Genomic DNA, 23,675 nt, shown 5'->3' with positions numbered 1-23,675 from the left:
ATACCAAATTGAATTATTTTTAAGATATGTAAAGTGATATATCCGATCGATTCTTACTAAAGAATCACCCATGCCATATAAATAATATTTCATAATCAAATGGTCTCTCTCATATTAATTATTCGCGAGTATAAACTATCATTTATAACTATCCAATTACTAAGTTAACTTTAATTTATTACTCCTAAATACATACTAAAAGAAAATGAAAATTTATGTAAAATTCCATCAGCTCCTCTTAATGTATTCCACTATATTTGTTTAGTTAAAAACTTAAAATATATTGCTCTTTTAACTCAAAGTTCATTCCAAAATATTTATGTTCTTTCTAATTTTTGGTTTTTGAGTACATGCAAATATCATAAACTCGTAATCAATACGAATGTGTCATTATGGTTCAATCTTTCAAGATACACCACTTTACGCGATATATATCGACAGGATACACTACTTTACGCGATATATATCGACAAGATACACCACTTTACGAGATGTATATCGGTCAGATATATCATTTTACGTGATGTATTGAGACATACGCAATGTATCGAAACGTTGAGTGATGTATTCGAAATCGTGACGCGGTATATTGGGACATTGAGGGATGTATCCAAAATCGGGACGCGATGTATCAGGACGTTTTGGAATGTATCAGGATTCCACCAAATTTAAGAAATTTTTGTAATTTAAAAAAGAATAAGAATATGATGTAATTATCTCTTAATACTATGAGATTTGTGTAAAATCCCCTTTTTATTTCTATGAACTATCTATCTGGGCTTCCAAATTGTTGTCATTTTTCTATAACCATCCATCTACTTCCAAATGAATTTTTGTTACCTAGGCCCAAAGGTTATAGCATGTAGGAAAAAAGTTTAGAGCTAAAAGCTTTTCCTTTCAAAATTGGCTTAGATGCCTTTAGGGGTGTTGAATGGGTGGATCAGATTAAATTTGAATGAGGTTAAATTAAGCAAATTATTGAGTCAAGCTTCAATTCATTCAAAATTTGTTTAGATCAAAATGGATTGAGTCAAGATGGATTAGAACAACAGATAATTCAACTCATCGACAACCTCTATAGGCTATTATACAACCAAAACAACAAACTAAACCTACAAAAAAAAGAAAAAAATATTTTCAAGCTTTGGTATTGGTACATGAAGATTAGAAAAATTGAACCAATTAAACCATAGGATGGTTTAGTCAAAGGCAACACATGTTTGAAAAGAATTAGGAAACTTGTTAAGTTAAATGGAAAAAAGAAAAGAAAATGACAAGTGATTCAAACAATATTTACGAGTCCTTTGAAATAAAATAAGATAAAATAACCCGTTAAAATAGAGATAGAGAAAAAAATAGCCCAAACTAACTCGTCATATACCCGTTAATCAATGTGAACAAATTATCTCAAGTCAATTCGTTTTTTTATGAAGTATTTTTGCAGATTTCGATGGAATTTTTTGGTGTTTAGGTTTAATATTTCTTATGATTAAATTCAACTATAAGAGTTCAATAAATATATAACAGAGACTAGAAACATTCACATTTAACAAATTTAAAAGGACTAAAACTGTTCAAAAATAATACTTTAGGGACTACTTTTGAACCTACTAAGTAAGGGATCATTTATGTCATTTTCTCAATATCTCTGTTAGGTGTTTCACATGTCCACCAAAAAAAAAAAAAAACACAAAGAGAAATGAAGGAAGAGATAAGAGTAAACAAGAAGTGAAAAATTGGTAATTTTAAACAACTCCAAGATTTAGCAATCAGGTTTGAAAAGTTTTGATTTTTTCAGTTTATTCACTTTTTCATATAGATATGCAAATTTTACAGAATTCTTGATTTTCCCTTTTTTCTGCTATGCTTAATTGCTTGTGAGAAGTCAGCTCTGATAGAGTTTCTATATAATCAAAATGTTTGTAGAAAGTGTTAATCTCATATGGGGTTTTGCTAATTTCATTTAGAATGGTGAAGTTGAAGTAAAAAAAAAAATGATTTTGAGCAAATTTACATAAATCTTGGCTTGTTTTCATTTTGAATAGCAAAGTTTGGATTTTGAGCTATGTCCCCCTCCCCCCTCCTAGTGCCGGAACCAGTATTTTCACTAAGGAGGTTCAAAATATGAAGAAGCTGGAAGGATTCAGTCTACTCTATATATATGATATATATTAAAAATATTTTACTTTGTATATACAATGTAATTTTTCACTGAAGGGAGTTTGGATGAACCCCTCGTCCCTACCCAGCTCCGCCCCTACCCCTACCCCTCATTATTGCTAATTCACAGAATTCTTGGTTTTCCCTTTGTCTACTTTGTTCAGTTTCTTGTAAAAACATCAGCTTTAATGGAATTTATACGCCCAATACAGTCTCTGTTTCATGATATACTTGTTGTAATATGTTGAGCTAAAGATGATATTTTTCTGCCTTCTAAGAATATTTTGGATGTTAGACAATATTTGGTTTTTCATTTAAAAGAGTTGAGCTAAATATTTTGAACTTTGAGCTATATTATCCCGTCATGATTGCATATTCACATTAGTCTTGGTTTATTCCTTTTGTTGGTTTTGCTCAATTGCTTGAAAAAACATCAGCTTTAATGGAACTTATATCCCTAAGACAATCTCTATATACTAGTATCTCTGCTGAATTATGTTAAGCTAAAGATGGTATTTTTCACACTTCTTAGAAAAGTTTGCTTTTAAACAAAATTTCCTTCTCTTTTAGAATAGCAGAGTTCAGCTTAGACTTTTCGAGTTTGAGCTATATAGCCCTTTCAACAACAACAATAACATACCCAGTGTAATCCCATATGTGGGGTCTAGGGAGAGTAGAGTGTATACAAACCTTACCCCTACCTCGTGGAGGTAGAGAGGCTGTTTCCGGAAGACCCTCGGCTCAAGTAACGCATATCAAAGCTAGGAGAAAAGAAACATACAAAATCAAAGAGGACATAATAAATGAAACCCACTGGGTGCAAACAATTTCTGAGGGCCATCGGACTGGGTAAAACCTGAATTAACCGTGGTGCACTTGCGGGAAACTCCTTGCCGAGGGCCTGTGCACCCCCGGGATTAGTCGGGGCTCAAAAAGAGACTTGGACACCCGGTGCAAATCAAAAAAAAAAGAGGACATAATAAATCATAAGGAAAACATTGCATAGCATAGCAACAACCAAATAACTCGATAACCGAAGCACAAGAAACAACATGTAGTAACATGAATCGGAGGACCGGGAACTAGGAGAATAATGCTACTACTATTGGTAAGGAATGAGAAACATATATATTGCCCCGTTGTGATTGCAAATTCACATAAACCTTGGCTTCCCATTTATCTGCTTTGTTCAATAGCTTGTAACATCAGCTTGGATGGAACTTATACACCCAATAAAATCACTGTATATTAATATCTCTACTATTTTGTTGAGCTGAAGGTGGCAGTTTCTGCCTTCTAAAGAGAATTTGCATGTTATACGTGTTGGGTTTCATTTAGAATAGCAAACTTGAGCTAATTTTCTTGAATTAACTCCTCCTAAGAATTGCCAAATAGTGGTGTAGGATAGCAGTAGGTTGATGGCTAGTCAAAAACAGTCTTAACAATTATGAATCTCTTGTATACTCTATTAAGAAGAACGAGTACGGACGATCCATAGAGCTGATCTGACTAGTTTGGGATTGAGGTGTTGTTGATTAATTTGTTGAAGCTCCTCTGAAGCATTTGTCATGGCTTCTTCATTTTATTTCCTTTTCTGTATTGCTTTGGACTATTTTTTTCCTTGAGCTGAGGGTCTATCAAAAATAACCTCTCTACTTCAAGGTAAGGGTAAGGTGTGTGTACACTCTACCCTCCCCAGAACCAACTTTGTGGGATTACACCGGGTATGTTGTTGTTGGTCCTCTGTAGTGTGGTTTTTATGGTTTCTAAATAAAACAACATCATTTCCCATATACACTGGTCTTGATTAATATATTCTGTGTGTTTCCACCATTTTTGGCAGGTTTGGCATGGTAGGAACTTGATTATGGATGATATGGTACTTCAAAGCGTCTCTCAGACAATCACCCCGTACTGTCTTACATGTGAAAATGTATTTTGATTTCTTACATTCAGAGTCCATTGAAGACATGGGGTATTCTCTAAGTAGGTTAGACGTAGAGACCGGACACGTTGATGGTTCAAGTTGCAATCACGGGGTTGCTAGCAGTGTTCATCACGACAGACCAGCAAATTATTTGGACCATGAAATTTCTCAACTTACTAAGCTTAGATCAGGGCCCCATGAAAATCTCAGTAGAATCCTACCAGGGAAAAAGGAAGTTCCTGTGTCCACATTCAAGATGTTAGCTGCTCGAGAAGCCAATATTTCCGGTAGAGGAAGGTTTTCGAAGGCAGATTGTTGTCATGTTCTAAGTAAATATTTGCCGGTTAGTGGTCCTTGGATTGTGGACCAGATGGAAACCAGGGCTTATGTATCACACTTTTCAGCAGATGGTTCCCTTTTTGTTGCTGCCTTTCAGGTACTAGCAGTAGTTTATATTGTATTTTTGTAGCATTGAGAAGATTAGGCATGACATGTGTCAGTATTACATTTTTGTCTTTTAAGATTTCCATATCTAAGTCAGCTTCAAGCAAAAAAAAACACACTAGGTAATTTATTCCCATCTGTCCTAGCCTTGCCTTGGTGGACAGTATTACTTGGTCTCTGTTGCTAATGGGAGGTGCCAGGTATCCCGTGGAATTAGTCGAGGTGCGCTAAAGCTGGCCCAAACATCACGGTCATAAAAAAAACTTTTCCATATCGAATCAGAAGCCTGTTTTTTTTAATATGAAATCCCAAAGTTCTCTAAAGATTACACTCTTTAACAATGCATTAGACAGATTTGAGTGTTGTTGCATTCTGATGCTTCTTCTTGTCTAAAACAGGGAAGCCATATTAGAATATACAATGTGGAAAGAGGGTGGAAAGTTCACAAGAATATTCATGCAGAAAGTTTGAGATGGACAGTTACTGATACATCTCTTTCTCCGGATCAACGTCATTTGGTGAGTTTCTATTTTACAGACGAATCAAGTTTGCAACTGCTAAATTTTGCTTTGGTTTTAGTTTCAGGCTTCAGTTTTTCTCTTTTTATAAGAGGCATAGTGCAGATAAACACATTTTCTTTTCTTTTTTTACTTTTTATGACGGTGGTGTTTAGGCGAGCTTGCACTCACCTCGACTATTCTACCCAATACTTGGTACCTCCCACCAAGTCCAGCACAGGTATCAGGTAACTCTGCCCAGTGCCCACCAAGGCTTATGCTGGTTGGAAGGCCTCGTGGGAAGGCCTCCACTGGGAGTTGACCTTGCGACCTCTTGGTTATCCTCCTGCTTCTTTGACCACTGGGACACACCTGGGTACGCTAAGCATATTGTCTTTATGCATGTATGATTTTTCATTTTGCATATAGATGGCAATGGGGTGGGACGGGGTGGTTGCAGTGCAGGTTTGGTCTAAATCTTTTAAGACTTAACCCACCGCGCTTTGCGTAGCAGTTTTTAAAATATTTTTAACCAGCCCCGCCCTGCCCTTGCCCCCCATAGCAAAAGCATTCCTTTTTTTTTTTTCATTCTATCATTTAGCCTAAACTAACCTGCTCAATGTTTCAGTTTTCTAAAAATGGAGAGTTTAATAATATCATTAATTACTCAAATTTTTTAATTAAATCTTTTCTAAATCAAATTTCAATAATTTAAGCAGTTTAATTTGTTTTTTTTTTATAGTTCTTACTCATGAGTCATGAGCCACCTTATTATCTAGGATGCTTCTAACTCCATGTGTTTGAGAAATCATTGGAAATATGTTTGTGCTATTAAATCCTCTCCTCTGTTACATACTCTCTGTCTCTGTCTCTCTCTTCCCGATCCCAATTTAGTTTTACTATGCTAGACTTACATGGAAGATCAACAATAATGACTTTGAATAGAGACATAATTTTTGGAGGTTGTTAGAGACATGATAAATAATGGATGATATTTGTAAATTGGGATGGTCTATAATGTAACATGAAGGACAAAGCAATATAATGGTGTATATTCCTCTATTGGATTGAAATTGAAGACATGTCTCTTCATTAAGAAAATTGGGTAGACCAAAAGAACCTAAGGAAGTGTCTAATGTAGTTGGTTGACTGTTGAGAACTGTAAAGATGTGGCACCTGGGCCTAACTCAACCCCAAAATCTAGCTCATGAGGGGAGGATTTCCCAAGTCCATATAAGGAGACCATCAGTCCATTCCCCAACCAATATGGGACTTTTACCCACTCTAACAAGAACCATAAGGTTTCGGGTTCAAATCCTAGCAGAGGCAAAACTATTAGGTGATTTCTTCCTATCCAAGTCAAGTACTTATGGTGGTGGGAGGTAGGCAGGTAGCAGGTATCTCAAACACCACAGGTATTTAAAAAATTGGGTGACCAAAAGGGAAAGTACTTGAACTAAAATTGCGACAATGAGGACACTTGACAAGCTATTATTAATTAGGGAGATGAAATCAAATTAATTAGGTAGGTGTAACGAAATTAATTCCATACTACACAGTTATTTGCAAGGGATTGTTTTGATAAGTAGGATATAGAATGTTATCCTACTTATCAAAACATTAGCTGTCATTACTACGCGCATTTCATGTTACATATTCAGTCATGTGTGTTCTGTTTCTCCATTTGTGACATTTGAAGGGTTTAGTTAAAATATGTTCAAGAATGACTTTGAAAAGAGGCATGTGGTTCAAATCCTAGCGGAGACGAAAATACTAGGGGATCTCATCCAATCTGTTCAAGCCTTGGCCGATACTTGTGCTGGTCGCAGGTAGTAGTTACCCCGTGGAATTAGTTGAGTTGCACGAAAGTTGTCCCGAACACCATAGTTATCAAAAAGATAAAAAAAGAGGCATGTGTTTTGTTCAAAACTGCTGCTGCTGGTCTAAAATTCTTTCAGATTTCTTTTTCTCTTGAAAATTTTATTATACTGGGGGATTCGGAAAGGGGGATACTGAGAATTGAACGGACACCTATTTTGTGGTGACTCCCACTGATATCACTAGACCATAAGCATTGGTGGTTAAGTTCTTTCAGAGTTTGTCCAGCTATTTTTGGTGTCTTTCACAAAAGGTAAAAACAAATTATCTTTGTTGTTGAAGGAGCTTCATCACTGTTGTTATCTCAATCTGTTCTGGTGTTGCTAATTCTGCTATACATTTAGAATATAAGGCTATTGGAAATTGAGAGCATTACATGAAATTCAAGGAACTCCAAAGTGAAACCAGCTTTAGAGAATCTTAAGTTGCACATTAGATCGAAAGGTAGACCGGGACCACTGCAACTTAAGCTGATAGCAAATGGACATTGACCACTGACCAGTAACTTCTGACTAATAGAATCTAAGCTAAGATATTACTTCAACTAATAGAATCTAAGTTAAGATATTACTTCTAGATTTGCATTACTAGGCGAGATAGGATTGAGAACGAAGATATTGGGCACAAGGTGGGAGAGGGTCTCTGTGGTGGGCAAGGTGAGGGAAGTGAGACTGAAATGTTCGTGCATGTGAAGACGAGATATCCAGATGCCCAAGTGCGAAGATGTGAGAGGTTGACTATGGTGGGTCTGAGTAGATGTAGAGCCTAGAGGTAGGACGGCGTAGTAATTGGGAGAGGTGATTAGACAGGATCTGAAACACCTGCAGCTTACCGAGGACATGACCCTAGATAGGAGGATATGGAGGTCGAGGATCAGGGTAGAAGGTTAGTAGGTAGTTGCGCTGTCTAGTTCCCCTTATCAGTGATATTAGTATTTTTTCCTCCTCCTGCTTTCTTCTACTTCTTATTATTACCTGTTGTTTCCTTTACTTTGGCTATCATATTATTTGTTGATGCTACTGGTATTCTCTACTGTATTATTTTTTCATTCTTGTTTATTATGCTTTACTTGAGCTGATGATCTATTGGAAACAACCTCCCTACCCTCATTAGGTAGGGGTAAGGTTGCGTACGCACCACCCTCCTCAGACCCACTTGTGGGATTTTATTGGGGATGTTGTTATTGTAGAATGATAAATTTGCACTTTATCACAGAATATCTTTATGTTTGTGTTGTAGAGTAACACTTGTGTTGATTTTGCAGGTGTATGCTACCATGTCACCTATCGTACATATTGTAGACGTAGGATCTGCTGCCACTGAATCTGTAGCCAACATCACAGTACGGCTGTCGATCTCTCTTTCTTTAGAGTTCTTATTACTCATATGCATAACAGCTTCATGGGACTGCAATATCTAGCAGTTATCACTTAGAAGTATCATTTCTAAGCCAGGAACAGATATTCAGTTCTGTTCGTCTTGTGGATAATTATAACTCCAGCAAGGCAGCAGTAGTTGCACATCTCTGTGTTAAAGGTTTCAATTATTTAAAGAATGAGTCATTTAATACTTGAGGCTCAATTTAACCAAGTTTTGTATTTGATTTTGAGATGATACTCATTTTTTTTTGGATACACATCTCTCTTTATGAACTATTAAAAAAACTGGACTTAACTCTGAAAATCGTAACTAAGTCAAGTATGAAAGAATATCGTCTTCCTTTTCTGGAAATGGATTCCGAACAAGTAACTTATTTCAGAGAGTTTGACTTGTTATAAGGTGTTGTTTGTACATTAAAGCTGTTTGATATGAAGTTTTGTGTGGGTAATCTATCTTTTGATAAAAATAAACGCATTGAGTGTTTTTCCTATGGCATTGGTTCACAAATGACAGTTCCCCAAAGCTGCGGGATTTCGATGAATTCAGACGTACCTTACTTAATATCTTAGATCCTGTAAGTTAAGGAGCTTGCTGGAGTTTTGATTGCATTATTATATGCTACTACCATTAATATTTGGCATAAAAGATTAGGTCCAAAAAGGATTATTAGAAATTTGATAGGAGTAACATATGCAACTACCAAGATTGCGGTCTGGGATATATATTAGTCTGTTATGGTGACAACTTAATACTAACTCACTGTTATCTTTTTGTTTTGATGAAAACTTAATACTGGCTCACTTAAATGCAGGAAATTCATGATGGTTTGGTTTTGTCTGCTGACAATGATGATTTTGGAATCTTCTCTGTGAAATTTTCTACTGAAGGTCGGGAAGTTGTTGCTGGAAGTAGTGATGATGCGATATATGTTTATGATCTTGAAGCAAACAAACCCTCCCTTCGAATATCCGCACACAATGTATGAATATACTTATAATAGATGTGTGTCACAAATCTCTTTCTTGTGAAGCATTTTTAAAAAAAAATTCTATTTGCTACATCCAGTACATCTGTTTGACAATTATGAAGCGAATAATTATTCTTCTTGGGCTTGTTTTAGTAGTCATATTTAAAGACGTGCTCTTTTCTTGGCAAGACAGAAACTTTTTGTTATTCAAAAACATGTTCACCAAGACAAGGAGGTTTCACCTCCTCTCCCTTCATGATCTGGTGATGATTCTGATGAAGTCATCATTCTCATTGAGTCCTAGTAAAGACGTGTTTGCTTTGAAGTAAATTATTATGAGCGTTGAGTTATTTGTCTCTGCTGTAAGAAGCAGTGTGGCTGAACTAGCTTTTCTTGAAGTTCCTCACTAAAATCATCACTAAGTAGATTTGATCATTAAATTTTTCAATAGCCTATTCAGTGATGAATTGTTTGACATCATTTAATCATTTCTAGTACAGTATATCTGCATGAAAAATCTGAATTGTAAATTTCAGTACATCAACACTTGTTGATGGAGTTTCGCATGCCATGTATCTAGATATACCGGTCAAGTATTCTCCAATTTAATACACCAGTTGAGGAATTCTCATATATTTGCTTTTTGTGGATACACAAGATTTCAATTGTCTCTATAACTTTCTGTTGATGAGCTGAAATAATTTTCTGTTGCAGTCTGATGTCAATTCTGTATGTTTTGCTGACGAAAGCGGCCATCTCATTTATTCTGGAAGTGATGACAATCTGTGTAAGGTGATCATCATCCTATCTTACTTTGGAAGAAATGCTTAAGAATCAAGGTCTCCTTCCGGAAAATGCTAAGAGAAGATACTTGTTGAATTAATGACAAAATGACAAAACAGAGGGATAGTATTGGACTATGAAACTATGGAAAGAGTCATTATGCATACTTCCTTTTAATACTATATTTATGTACATTAGAAAATATTTGCACTTTCTCTCTTTTGTCGGGGACAGAAGAGCTAGGTTGGGGGATTGTGGAGTAATCATCGCGGCTCTGAGTGATTTGAGGTTTGAGGCCGAGGAACTGATGCTAAATCTTCTAATATTCTGCTGGTTGGTATCTTGATTCATTTTGTGTAACCAGTTTAGCTTACTGAGGACATGACCTTAGGTATGAAGGTTTGGAGGTCGATAATTAGGGTGGAAGGGTGGTAGGTAGTCGAGTGTTGTCATACTTTAATGTAGGAGAGGCAGGGGGATAGTCTCCTCTTTTCATCTTCTCCTTATTTGGTATTCGCGTAGTATTTCAAGCTTCATTTGTACTATTACCAGTTGCTTCATTTACTTTGTTTATCTTGCTATTTTGTTATTGTTAATTTTTTTTCAATCCTGCTTTGATTACACTACGGGTCTATTGGAAACAACTTCTCTGCCCCACAAAGGTAGGGATAAGGTCTGTGTATATCTTACCCTCCCCAGACCCCATTTGTGGGATTACACTGCATATATTGTTGTTCGTAACAGAATGCAGAGCTCTTCTTGATCCTCTAAGGACCAAATAATTTGAGTCTGGATGAATTGATATGTGTCTATGTATGCTTCCATGATATTTATTTCATGAGTTCAGGTCTCTTTTTTATGAGTAACGAGGTTGTTGCTCTGTGTAGGTCTGGGATAGACGTTGCTTTAGGGCCAAAGAAAAGCCAGCCGGAGTCCTGATGGGACACCTAGAAGGCGTTACGTTCCTTGATAGTCGGGGGGATGGTCGTTATTTCATTTCTAATAGTAAAGATCAGTCCATCAAGCTCTGGGATATCCGCAAAATGTCTTCTCATGCTGCTCGGTATGCTTACTCTCTGGCGATGCATCTCCTTAATGATTCTTCTTCGTGATGGTCTATATCTATTATTTTTTGGTTTACTAATAAGATTAGGGAAGGTATGAACGTTGTACAATACATGAGATTCAATGAGCTTTATTATTAATACATGAATTAAATTCACGAAAACCAATTTTGAGACATATCTTATGACCAGCTAAGTTGCTCGGCCTCTTCGCTTTTGGTGCCGCACCAGTGTCGACACGGCATGGGTGTGGGTGTGGATGTGGGATCCATACCGGATTTGGTCAACTGATTTTGGGTTCTTTGACCAAAATCAATGGAGAAATTCGGGATAGATGATACAATGTTTTGGTTCTTATCTATTGTTTCTTGTACTTATGTTGCTTTTTTAGACTGCTTTGGACTGTTTTTCCCTGAGCCGAGGGTCTATCGGAAACAACCTCTCTACCTCCCAAGGTAGGGGTAAGGTCTGCATACACACTGCCTTTTTCAAACCCCACTTGTGGGTATTACACTGGAATATGTTGTTGTTTCACTTGCTTATTTATACGACTAAACGAGACACATACACTATCTTGTTTTCAGCAATATATGGTTCAGGAATTATGAGTGGGACTATAGATGGATGGACTACCCCGCTCAAGCTAGAGACGTGAAGCACCCTTATGATCAGTCAATAGCCACTTATAAGGGTCATTCTGTCTTGCGTACTCTAATTCGCTGCTACTTCTCACCAGAATATAGGTTAGTGCTAGAAAATATACTGCATTGACTCTCTGTTTTTTGTCTATGGCAACTTCCAGTTACCCTTTTTTTAGCGTAGTACTTACTTAAATATTTCTTGGGTTATGTTTTACAGCACTGGGCAGAGATACATTTACACGGGGTCCCATGACGCTTGCGTATACATCTATGATTTGGTAAGTATGAGGCTATACATCAACTTATTTATCTCTAAAAGGAATATCTTACGAGATCACCCCTTTCATTCTGGGGTGACGGAGGGATTGTACAATTCGAGCCATTCTAGAATAGGATGATTTCCGGCCAATCCTTAAACCTTTTTCTTGTCTAAATGATATCCTAGGATATTTAATGAAACTCGAGTGATTTTGTGGTTAGAAAGATTAGTTTAATGACTTTCTTGCAATTATACTATAAAGGGTCATTTTGTATGTGCCTATGCGGGATGAGATAGACAAGGATATCCCACCTTCTATATGGGATAACTAATTCCATCATTTTAGTGGGATAGTATAATCCCAGGACCAATTAATACCTATAACTAAACGCGGGAAAAATTTATCCTGCATTTTATCTCGGGATTATTATCCTTATCCCCCATACCAAACGACCCCTAAGATTTTGTGTGACCCAAATTTCTGAAGAATTCTTCTTATCGATACGTGTTATGTAACGATGCTCTTGGTTTCTAGGTAAGCGGAGAGCAAGTCGTGAAATTGCAGCACCACCGGTCGACCATTAGAGATTGTAGCTGGCACCCTACTTATCCAATGCTTGTTAGCTCTTCTTGGGATGGAGATGTTGTCAAATGGGAATTTCCTGGAAATGGAGAAGCACCACTCCCTCCAAAAAGGAAGCAGATCAGAAGAAGGCATTTCTTTTAAATGCTATCTGCCCTCGGGGATTTCTCGGTTATCAAAGAAAAAACACGGTAATAACTTCACGGTGTTACACCAACATGTATAGTAACTGTGTGAACGCGAATTTTAGCTGAAACATGATCGATATTTTGATATACATGTATTGTACATAAATAAAGGCGAACATGTACATTGCATTTTGTAAATAGTACTCGGATCGTTTGGGGATCGTGTGACTCTGTATGTGTGGCTCATACTGCAGGGTAAGCGGAAGAAAATGTAAGGTCGTGCATTAGCACTTCTGCAAGAAAAGGGATGTGCTAAGACGCAACGACTTCTTGCATACAGATAAATTGAAGCTCAAATAAAAGTATGAATTCATGTAGCTTGACTTGATGGTACCTTTTTTTCACAGAGGCGAATTTAGGATTTTATTTTATGGTGTTAGTCTTGACGGTTTTTAGCATTGAATTTATCGTGCTTTGTTGAAAATTTAGGGAGTACTTGCACGTATATGTATGGTTCGGATTAAAAGTATTGGGTTCAGATGAACTCGAACATGCCTAATTGTTGCATCTATAAACTCTTATGTATGACTTAAAAAATTTAAAAGGAAATAAAACATCAATATTTTGAATATATGTATGTATCTTGAATTTTATTTGCTTAAATAATTCTTGTTCTATTTCCTTGACTAGTTCATATTCTTATAAATTGAAAAAGAAATGTTAATACGATTAAATACTTGTGATAAAAGAAAGTTGAAATATTCCTAAGATTTGTTATTACTAATTAGTCAATAACCATAGTAGATGTCGACTGATAAAAGAATTGAGAGAGTCAATGGAAAGAGAAGAAAATTGCACATATAATAAACTAAATTTAGATTCCATTTACTAGCATCTAATGTCATGGTAAGTACCCTTCGTTTTTAACTAGAGGTCCCGAGTTTGACTATTCGAGTCCTGCCTTTGATATTTTGAGCGTTTTATCCCAAAAGTGGAATTTCAAATCATGTTCAAAGTTGTAGCCGGATGGTAAGTATCCCTTCATTCTTAAGATCTTGAATTCGAACAACGGAAAAAAGGAGTCTCCTTTAATATTAATTGCTGTTTTACCCCTAAAAATAAGATTTTATTATGCGAATTTAGATTAGTCAACCCCAAAACGAACATGATGTGGAAAAGTAATAGTAGGTAAACATCTTCAAATCATGTACGGATCGGGTGGTAAGTTCCCTTCCATATTTAACTAAAGATCTCGTATTCAAGCCCCGATATTGATTGCTTTACCCCCAAAAAATAAGACTTTATTACTCGAATCTGAATTAGTCAACCCCAGAACATACTCAATACCAAATAGGAAACAAAGAAAAAACAAACAGGACATTAATGTAGAAGAGTAATAGTAGGTGAGCAACTTCAAATCATATCTAGATCAGGTGGTAAGTTCTCTTCCATCCTTAACTAAACATATCAAGTTCGAGCCCTGAATACAAATTTAAATTAGTCAGACCTCTGTTTACTATACGTATCAGGTTCGAGTCCTGATTACGAATTTGAATTAGTCAGACCCCGATAACGAATAGAAAAAAAAAAGTGGAGACATTAATGTAGAAGAGTATTAGTTGGTGAACATATTCAAACCGTGTGGTGAACACCTTCAAAAAAATTTAATAGTTTATCAAGTGGCTTTAAAAAAATAAATATACAGATAGTTACTTATGGGACCAGAAATAAATTCATAGTTTGCATAGTTTTGACTTATATTTTTTCTTTTTGAATTTATAGTTTGATTAAAAAGTATGAAAATTTTATGATGATGAATTGATGGAGGACAAAAAAGTTTATTCCTTAGCCCTTTTACTTGTGATTTTATTGATCACACTCATCGTTATCGCACGTATAACGTTGAAATATTCGGAGACATTTTTCCTCATTTTCGGAGCTGATGTTGCGTTGATAGTTGGTGTTTTTGCTGGTGTTTTGATCCGAAGGAAGTTCAACAACAGGAGGTTATTGCTAGAAAATCAGTTAGACTCAGATGGACGCGAGCTGAGGATCGAGTATAGTTTCCTAAGGAAAGTAGCTGGTGTTCCAACAAGATTTAAGCTGAAAGAGCTCGAAGAAGCAACCGATAACTTTGGATCGTTGGTAGGACGTGGATCATCAGCTTGTGTTTTCAAAGGTGTGCTTAGTGATGGTACATCAGTAGCTGTTAAAAGGATAGATGGAGAGGAGCGTGGCGATAAGGAATTCAAATCAGAAGTTGCAGCTATTGCTAGTGTTCAACATGTTAATCTTGTACGTTTACTTGGATATTGTAGTGTTCCTCCTTCAGGACCTCGATTTTTGGTTTATGAGTATATTGTTAATGGATCACTTGATAATTGGATTTTTCGAAAAAGGGGAATTCGAGGGTGTTTGTCGTTGGATTTGAGGTGTAGAGTTGGTCTAGATGTGGCTAAGGCACTTTCTTATTTGCATCATGATTGTAGATCGTGTATTTTACATCTCGATGTCAAGCCTGAGAATATACTTTTAGACGAGAATCATCGTGCTATTCTAGCTGATTTCGGGTTGTCTAAGTTGATGGGGAAAGATGAGAGTAGAGTTGTTACAACGATTAGAGGTACTCGGGGGTATTTAGCCCCCGAGTGGCTCCTGGAGAACGGGATTTCTGAGAAAAGTGATGTTTATAGCTACGGAATGGTGCTATTGGAGATGATTGGAGGGAGGAGAAATATTACTTTAGCTGAAAATGGGAAGAGTACCAATTCAAAGAGTAAGTTCAGCTATTTTCCTAAGATTGTGAGTGAGAAATTGGAGCAGGGGAAGATCATGGAAGTCCTGGACGAGAGGCTCGTCCATGAGGCAGCTACAGGAGGTGTAGCTGTAGAAATGCAAGTGAAAAGATTGGCGTGTGTGGCGTTGTCTTGCATCCAAGAACGGCCTAGTCTTAGGCCAACAATGGCACGAGTCGTTGAAATGTTGGAAGGTCGTGGGCCAGTAGAAGCGCCTAGACAAACGACAATGTTGATCCTTGATCTATTAGACGAGGGTGTGGATCATCATCCTGGGATACCTAGGGTTGCTGCAGCCATGGCAAGATCTAGTGATACTAATTCGCTTCGCTCTTATACAATGTCTATTCTCTCAGGGAGGTAGTACCTACATAATGCATAAGGGATTTCGTCTGCTTTCTGTCAAATTTTTCAATATCAATAGGTTGATTGTTTCTCGAGTGTTGTATCCTGAATCCGAAAGAGTGTACTTGAATTCTCCCCCTAACAAAAAAAAGTGTATGAATTTGCTTTTGTTTACGCCAAAATATACAGGTATATATATCTTTTCTACAACTCTTTTTGCTTCTTTTATTTTTTATTGCTTTTTTGGGATGCATAATTGCATCTATGAGGATACAATATTCTTGTTTACTTTTCCCAATGGATATACATAGATTATTCATGGATTATACTAGTTAAAAAGAAAGACATGTTCAAATTAATTAGAGTTGACTTGCCTAACACCCCCCACCCCACCCCCACACACGGTAAGGAAACTGGAGTGTGGACAAGATAATATAGGGACCCAACAACGGGTGAAACAACAATTTGGTAGGTCTAACACCATTATATTCTATTACATATTTAGTTTTACTCTCCAGTATTAGAGACGGATTCAGGATTTAAGCTTTATTAGTTCAACCTTTAAGATTCTTAGCATTGAACCCATTGTATTACTAAAGTTATTGTTTAGGCCTACTATTTCTTGTTACTTTAAGTGAACTTTACATATAAATTTATGTTTCGCCTCAAAAGTATTGAATTCAGATAAATCCGCCGCTAAATAGTTGTATTCACTCCTACCAAGAGTGGTATTTTTTTTTTACTTTTGCAACTAAAATTCCCATTTGAATCTGGCATCCAAATGGGCATTGTCATCCATCATCTTCACTGTTACTCTGTCAAACATGACCTATTGAATTTAATACATCAGATGGAGAGGCAAAAATATTTACGTCACGTAGTTCAATATACAATATGATACATTATGTATTAATCTGGTATAAAATATATAATAATGTATAAAAGATATTTATACACAAATATGAGTTAAATCGTTTGTTTATACATAAAGTATGAGTTACATGGCGTAAGTATTTTCAAAATAGACATAAAACGAAATTTATCCTTATATGTATTTTTATTCGGATTAAATAAAAAAACCAAATCAAACCTATCTTTATGATTTCTAAGTATGATTCGGATTTTGATAATAAAAAAATAGAAATATTATAAAAGAATTAACTAGCATGGAATAAATAACTACATTTCGTTTTGGCTGTACTAACAAGCGTGTAAGTTTATTCTTATTGACTTGTTGTATTATGTATTTATAAGAGATTATGAGTGTTCTGGTTTCTCATCAAATATGTATTATTATAGGGTATTATTTCAGTCATTACTACTACTCATTCTTTTTCATCATTTGATTAAATGTATTATTTGATCTATATTTTATCTTATTTATATAATGAAATTGAAAAAAAATGAATAAAATAAAAAACAAATCAATAACTAAAATAAAACAATGTGTGATTGGTATCAATCGGTCGATATGTCCGATTGGTTAAGGAAGTAGACTTGAAATCTGTTGGGCTTCGCCCGCGCAGGTTTGAACCTTGATGTCGACGATTTTTTTTTCTTCCTATTTTTCGAGTTTTTAATAAAGTATTGCACCGTCAAAGAAGGGTATTTCCGCCATTGGATGCAACAATAGGTACAACAAATAGGCTAGTATGATTTAATTTGACCTTATACATATAGCTTGAGCTTAAAATGAAATGATTGCACTGTTGACTTCTAAATTCATCTGTCAATTTAAAGTGAGGTGTGGGGAGGGGATTGTGTATGTCGACGTTACCCTTATCTTGGGATATTGCACCGTCAAAGAAGGGTATTTCTGCCATTTGATGCAACAATAGGTAGAACAACTAGGCTAGTTGGATCCAACTCGACCTTTTATATATATATATATATATATATGATTGTATTGTTGACTTCTAGATGCATCTATCAATTAAAAGTGAGGTGTGAGGATGGGATTGTATATGTCAACGTTATTCTTATCTTGGGAGGTAGAGAAACTGATTTCGCTATATAGCTCGAGCTTAAAGTGACATGATTGTATTGTTGACTTCTAGATGCATCGTCCAATAAAAGTGAGATGTGGGGAGGAAATTGTGTATATCGACGTTACCCTTATATTAGGAGGTAAAGAAACTGATTCTGATGTTCCCTTGACTTAAGAAGATAACAAGAATAAAGAAATCAAAGGCTTATTACTATCAGCTGCAACAAATTTGTTCTACAATTACTTTATGAAGCTACTAACTTGCCCAACATCATCAAGGCAAGCTGCCTTTTTAGTAACCACATCGACGTCTAAAACCACATACTTGATAAGCAACCTTTTTGGCTTACGTGATATTTAAACATTTTTCACGCACTTCAATTACGTGGAGTCACGAAACATAAGTCAAAAAAGGTATAAAATTACAAGAAAAATGAGTCCGGGGATAGTAAGACCTTAGTTTAGTTGAAATGTGCCTCTGAAATTTCGGTCATAGTTTATGGAGACTTGTGCTTTATCCCCCTAACAGAAAATATAATCCACAACAAAACAAAAACAATTATTGAAAGAAAAAAATATTGAGCCCACTTAATGAACGGTGTTTTAAAAATAGGGAAAACTGTATATAATAGCAAACTATTAATTCAAATTAAATGCTATAAATATAGTTTGATTTAATTGTACCCCGTAGCAAACTGTTGCTATTTCGCCTCTCTCCTACTGAATCTCGCTTGCCACTCTCGTTCTCTCCCTCGCCTCTCTCGTTTTTATACAAACACAAACATATAAAATGCGTTTGTGTTTTTATAAAGCGAGAGAAAATTATATATATACATATATTTTCGTTCCCTCTTTCCCCTCTCTCAGATCTCGCTCACCACTCTCCCAGATCTCACTCGCCTGTCTCTCCCTTGCCTCTATCGCTTATACAAACAGAAATGTATTAAATTGCGTTTCTATTTGTATAAAGCGAGAGAAAATTGTTTATACACATGCAAATACATATATCTTCGTCCTATACAGTTATAACTATACAATACAAATAGGGAAAATCACTTACGTGTACACTTTTTAAAAAATATTTACGATATTCGTCAACATTATTCTTTTAACCATATATAACAATTTGACTGAATGACAGTATTGCTAAAAGTTGTGAATGACAACACTTTTTGCTAAGTTTAAAGGAACAAATTGTTTTAAGTAAGTATTGCTAAAAGTTGACAAAAATGGTAATAAATTAAAAGTATACTTAAAAGTGGTAATTATTAAATAAAAGACCTTCACTTATGTAATTTTTCCATACAAATATTCCCCTGTCCAGTTTTCTTTTGCCTTTCTCTCTTTCTCGCTTTATACAAACACATATTATACAATTAATCTTTTGTATATGTATACCGAAACAGAACAAATTATATACAACTGCTTTCGTTTGTATATGTATAGTGAAATATACATATTTATGTTTGCTATGGAGTGCAATTATGCAAACTATAACTATAGCATACAAATATGATTTTTGTGTTTGTTATAGGTGAAAATTGCTCTTTTATTTATCTAACATTTTATAATCGATTACAACAATAATGAAGTATATCGGTATTTAACTAAACATTATAATTTATGAATCTGGTGATGACATATGTAATGATTTCACACCTTTAAAATATCAAAATATACGTTAATATATATCGTCCCTCATCTTGTTGCTTCTTAATTTACAAAGTAAAAAACAAAATGACTCACAAATAAATAAACAAAATGACCACTTTTAATACATTTATAATACAGTTTTAACACATATTACAAAGAATAATTTATTATTCACATATAATACAAGTTTTATTGATGAATAATACATTTATCACACATTTTAATACACTTATAATACAATGTGTCAACTTCTTACCAAACAAGCATAATATATTTTTAAAAACAATTATAATACATATATATTGCATACTTAATTCACTTTTAATACATATTGCAGATTTAACATAGTAATAAATGAAAAATATTGCTAAAATTGATAATTATTTATTAAAAGGCACTCATTCAAATAATTTTTCCGTTTTAAAATATGTTAACGGATTTGAATTGAACCAATTTAAATTATCAACCCAACCCATAAAATTTTAGGCGGTTGGACGTCTAGTCCATGAACATTATAAAAGGGGAATTAAAATATGATCGGGCAGGTAATGAAATTTTGCATCGGAAGCAGCTTCTCGTAATCGTAAAGACTTTTCCTCCGCTTTTCAGATTTACCAATCCGAATGAGTATGTTTACTCATCAAATTTTCTATTAAGTTTTTCTTGATTAAATTCTTCCCGTAATTTTGTTGGAATTGTAAAATTCTTACTCAGATTTTATCTCGAGAAAGCAGTACTCTTGGAATTCGATTTTCTTGGAACGCATGGTAAAATTCTTACTGATTTTGGAATTTACTATGTGTTTGTAACTCTTGGATACAATTATTTTCATTAGGATTATATGTGTTCAGTTGTTGAACAGTATACCGTTATCAAAATCGATTTTGAATTATTGCCCTTTTGTATTGATTAATCATATTGTAAATTTCCTTAATTGGTTTTGTCATCTTGTGGGCTGCGTTTGCGTTTTGATATAAACTATGTGAGACACTCTCATGAATTGAATTTGTGTTCTGCTTATATGCTTAGTGATTATATTTAGTTCTGCATAGTCTTAATAATTAATTCATATCTTTTAATTACTTAGATGCATGATAAAGGAAAAAAGGAGGCTAAGCTCGTCTTGAACACAAAATTGCAAAAAAGGATGCTAAGCTCGAGCATATTGAGTTGAGAATTGCCAAATCTGAGGCACATCGTCAGCGGATCAAGAATCGTATTGCTGAGCTGAAGCAGTGTCGCACAGATTTAGAATGACATTTTTTTCAAGTAGTCATTTGTAGCTGGACTGTAGCATGGCTTTAAATATAGTTTCAGTATAGTAGTAGTTCCATTTGGTGATAAATTGGTTGTTTTCGTCTGTTGATGATTTGATACCTAGTTTTCTGAGGGGTATCGTACTGCATGTCAGTTTTTAGAAAAGTGGGAGCTGTAAATACAAGGCCTTTGCGGATTGTTTCAAGTAACCTTTTACTTTCTTGTTTTGTGTGTTGATTAAAATGATAGGGTGTTGAGGCTACTGTTTCTGCATGTGGGCAATTATGCTAGTTAGTCTCTGAAGGGTTGACCTATGAGGTTCTTATTGTTTGTTTTATCTTTCTTTTTTTTGCACTAGTGGTGGTTTGTTGTCTAGGCTTAGCTTAATAAGCGATTTATTGGAATTTGAAGTTAGGGGAATCGAAAAGTTAAGACAACTTGCTATAGAGTTTGTTGTTACTGTGGCTGAGAATAGGGAGATTGGGTGTGGGATGATGGAGATTGTACCAAAAGAAGAAGTTACTAAGTTGCTTAATGTGTTGATTATGATGTTGGTGCATATTGAAGATGACCCTTGTTGGGGAAATGCAATTAGTGACGATAAAAATAAAGGGGAGTTGAGTATGTGCAGAGGCATATCCAGAATTTTGAGATGATAGGTGCACTGTTATAAAAAGGTTGATCTATGATATAAATTTAATCGGTTCGACATTTAGGTTTTTACTATTGAAAACCGTTAAAATTTTAAAATTATAGGTCTAAAATTAATTACCAATTACCACTTAGAGAAGTGTTGTCTAATTTTAGAAAAAAAAAATAAAACAAGAAAAATATAAAATTCAAATTTCTAACCTCTCAAGAGAGGTGCAACCAGTCATAATCGCATTATGTGATACTTCACGTGTGGGTTCACACATCTATATTTTAATATATTTTTTTAAATATAACACTACTATATATGATCTCGGGAGGGGACCATGGGTTCACGTGAACCCGGTGACCCCCCCTTAGATAAGTGATACGAATGCTCCTTTAAGGACTTACTCTAGAAGAAAATATAGACGAGCAACATGTGGAGATAATCTATATTAGTTTATATATCTTACTTTCTTTGTATTAAGTAGGATAAAATAAATAAGCAGTAATTATCTGTAGTAGTTATAAAGTGTAGAAGTTATTACCAACAGGCAACATCAGTTATTTACAGCAGTAACTGTTTCTATTTATATGTTAGGAGTTATTTATGTTTACTACAAATATTTGTATTTTAGGAGAATTCTGGGAGAAAAAAATATTATTATTTCTTTATATCTGGAGATTTGTCCACTCCATACGGACATTGTTATTGGTTAATGCAGTGTTTAAGATTCTTGCACTTTATTTAACTAGTAAAGTTTCATTTTCATTTTCATTTCATTTCATATCAGTTTCTATCATTTTGGTATCAGAGCAGACTGATCCAATATGGTTAATACCAGATCTTCTATTTCGCAATCACAAGAAGACATTCCCAATGTTGAAACCCTTGCGCAACACCTATCTGCTATTGCATCAAAATTAAATATAATTGATTCATTGGCAACACATGTTGCTTCACTGAAAGTCTAGACTAGTAACATCCAACAAGAGGAAACCAGTTATCGAACTCGTAACAGAGGAAAAAGTGCAAATGTTTGGCAAGAAGAGGAAGAAGACATCGATAATACAGGGTGGCCAAGAAATCCTCCCCGGAGGCCATACACGAAGACGGACTTTCCCAGATTTGAAGGAGGAGACCCTAGGGGTTGGATTTTGAAGGCAGAAAAATATTTCTACTACTATCAAACTCCAGATGAACACAAAGTTGACATTGCTGCTATGTATCTGGAAGGTGATGCGCTTGATCTCTTCTCTTGGATCAATCGTGAACGAACTTTGCTATATAGGGAAGAACTTGTTAAAGCATTGCAAGAAAATTATAGGCCTGCAGAGTTTCAAAATTTGGACGAGCATCTGTGTAGCATCCGCCAAACTGGTTCAATACAGGAGTACCGTCAAGAATTTGCAAAACGTTCATCTAGAGTCACAGACTGGCCAGATCACTCTCTCTTTGGGGTTTTCATGAATGGGCTTAAAGAAGAACTCAAATCAGATGTGAGAATTCATAAGCCTAGAACTGTTTATAAAGCCATGAGCCTTGCAATGGAATTTGAGCAAAAAGTTAGTTCTAATCGCGGGCATAAGTCTCAATGGTCAAATCTGTCACGATCCAACACAATCCAAACTGGTTCTGCACGTGATGTTCCTTACCAATTGGGAGATAGAGAAGCAGAATCGCATAGCCAAAGGACTCTGTTTTAGGTGTAATGAAAAATTTGCACCAGGTCACCGTTGCAAGACAGCATCTCTCACTCTTATGGAGGCAAATGACAACATTGAAGGTGGTGAATCTGGAGAACAAATGTCAAGTGACATTATTGATGATGATGCAGGTACAAATGACCTTGCTGAAATTTCATTCCACGCCTTTCTAGGTAACACAACAGGCACAACAATGAAACTTCAAGGGACCTTAAATGGACTCAAGGTGCAACTTCTGGTTGATAGTGGGTCATCCCACAATTTTATCTCGGAAAAAATTGTTGAAGAATTACAGTTACCTGCTCAAGTTGTGCCCTATTTTGGAGTTCAGATTGGCAATGGAGATATCATACGTTGCAACTATTTGTGCCAAAATCTTGTTGTGAAATCCCCTGGATTAACTATTGATCAAGATTTTTATCCTTTAATTTCTCTGTTGGAGGAGCAGATTTGGTGCTTGGAATTAAGTGGCTTGCTTCTTTAAATACAGTTCAAGCAAATTGGAATGAGAAGTTTTTGATTTTTAATTTAAATGGGAAGCGATATAAACTTCAAGGGGTTCCACAAGAATCAAATGCACCAGTTGC

At 35.3% G+C, this 23,675-nt stretch overlaps 2 protein-coding genes across 4 annotated transcripts; both read left to right on the top strand.

Moving 5' to 3' along the window:
- The first annotated feature begins 1,679 nt into the window (after positions 1-1,679).
- Positions 1,680-13,195, top strand: LOC102604362 (LEC14B protein-like). Of its 3 annotated transcripts, none has more exons than XM_006362912.2 (10): positions 1,680-1,773; positions 4,004-4,523; positions 4,930-5,049; positions 8,171-8,248; positions 9,098-9,265; positions 9,968-10,045; positions 10,924-11,099; positions 11,685-11,843; positions 11,959-12,019; positions 12,536-13,195. In XM_006362912.2, exons 2-10 carry the CDS (start codon positions 4,032-4,034, stop codon positions 12,725-12,727), a joined length of 1,524 nt encoding a protein of 507 aa, XP_006362974.1. In that variant the 5' UTR covers positions 1,680-1,773; positions 4,004-4,031; the 3' UTR covers positions 12,728-13,195. The 3 variants fall into 3 exon arrangements, with proteins under 3 accessions (XP_006362974.1, XP_015158739.1, XP_006362975.1); XM_015303253.1 differs by having other exon boundaries at positions 1,689-1,739; XM_006362913.2 differs by lacking the exon at positions 1,680-1,773 and adding an exon at positions 2,592-2,672.
- A 1,254-nt stretch (positions 13,196-14,449) lies between these two features.
- Positions 14,450-16,059, top strand: LOC102604024 (probable receptor-like protein kinase At5g20050). Its single transcript, XM_006362911.2, has one exon. It carries the CDS (start codon positions 14,533-14,535, stop codon positions 15,868-15,870), a length of 1,338 nt encoding a protein of 445 aa, XP_006362973.1. The 5' UTR covers positions 14,450-14,532; the 3' UTR covers positions 15,871-16,059.
- The last annotated feature ends 7,616 nt before the right edge of the window (positions 16,060-23,675 follow it).

The sequence above is a fragment of the Solanum tuberosum genome, unplaced genomic scaffold (genome assembly GCF_000226075.1).
Source record: "Solanum tuberosum cultivar DM 1-3 516 R44 unplaced genomic scaffold, SolTub_3.0 scf00411, whole genome shotgun sequence".
In the NCBI taxonomy this organism is placed as follows: domain Eukaryota; kingdom Viridiplantae; phylum Streptophyta; class Magnoliopsida; order Solanales; family Solanaceae; genus Solanum; species Solanum tuberosum.
Note: the sequence above shows the minus strand (reverse complement) of the source record. Positions and strands in the feature narration are given on the sequence as shown.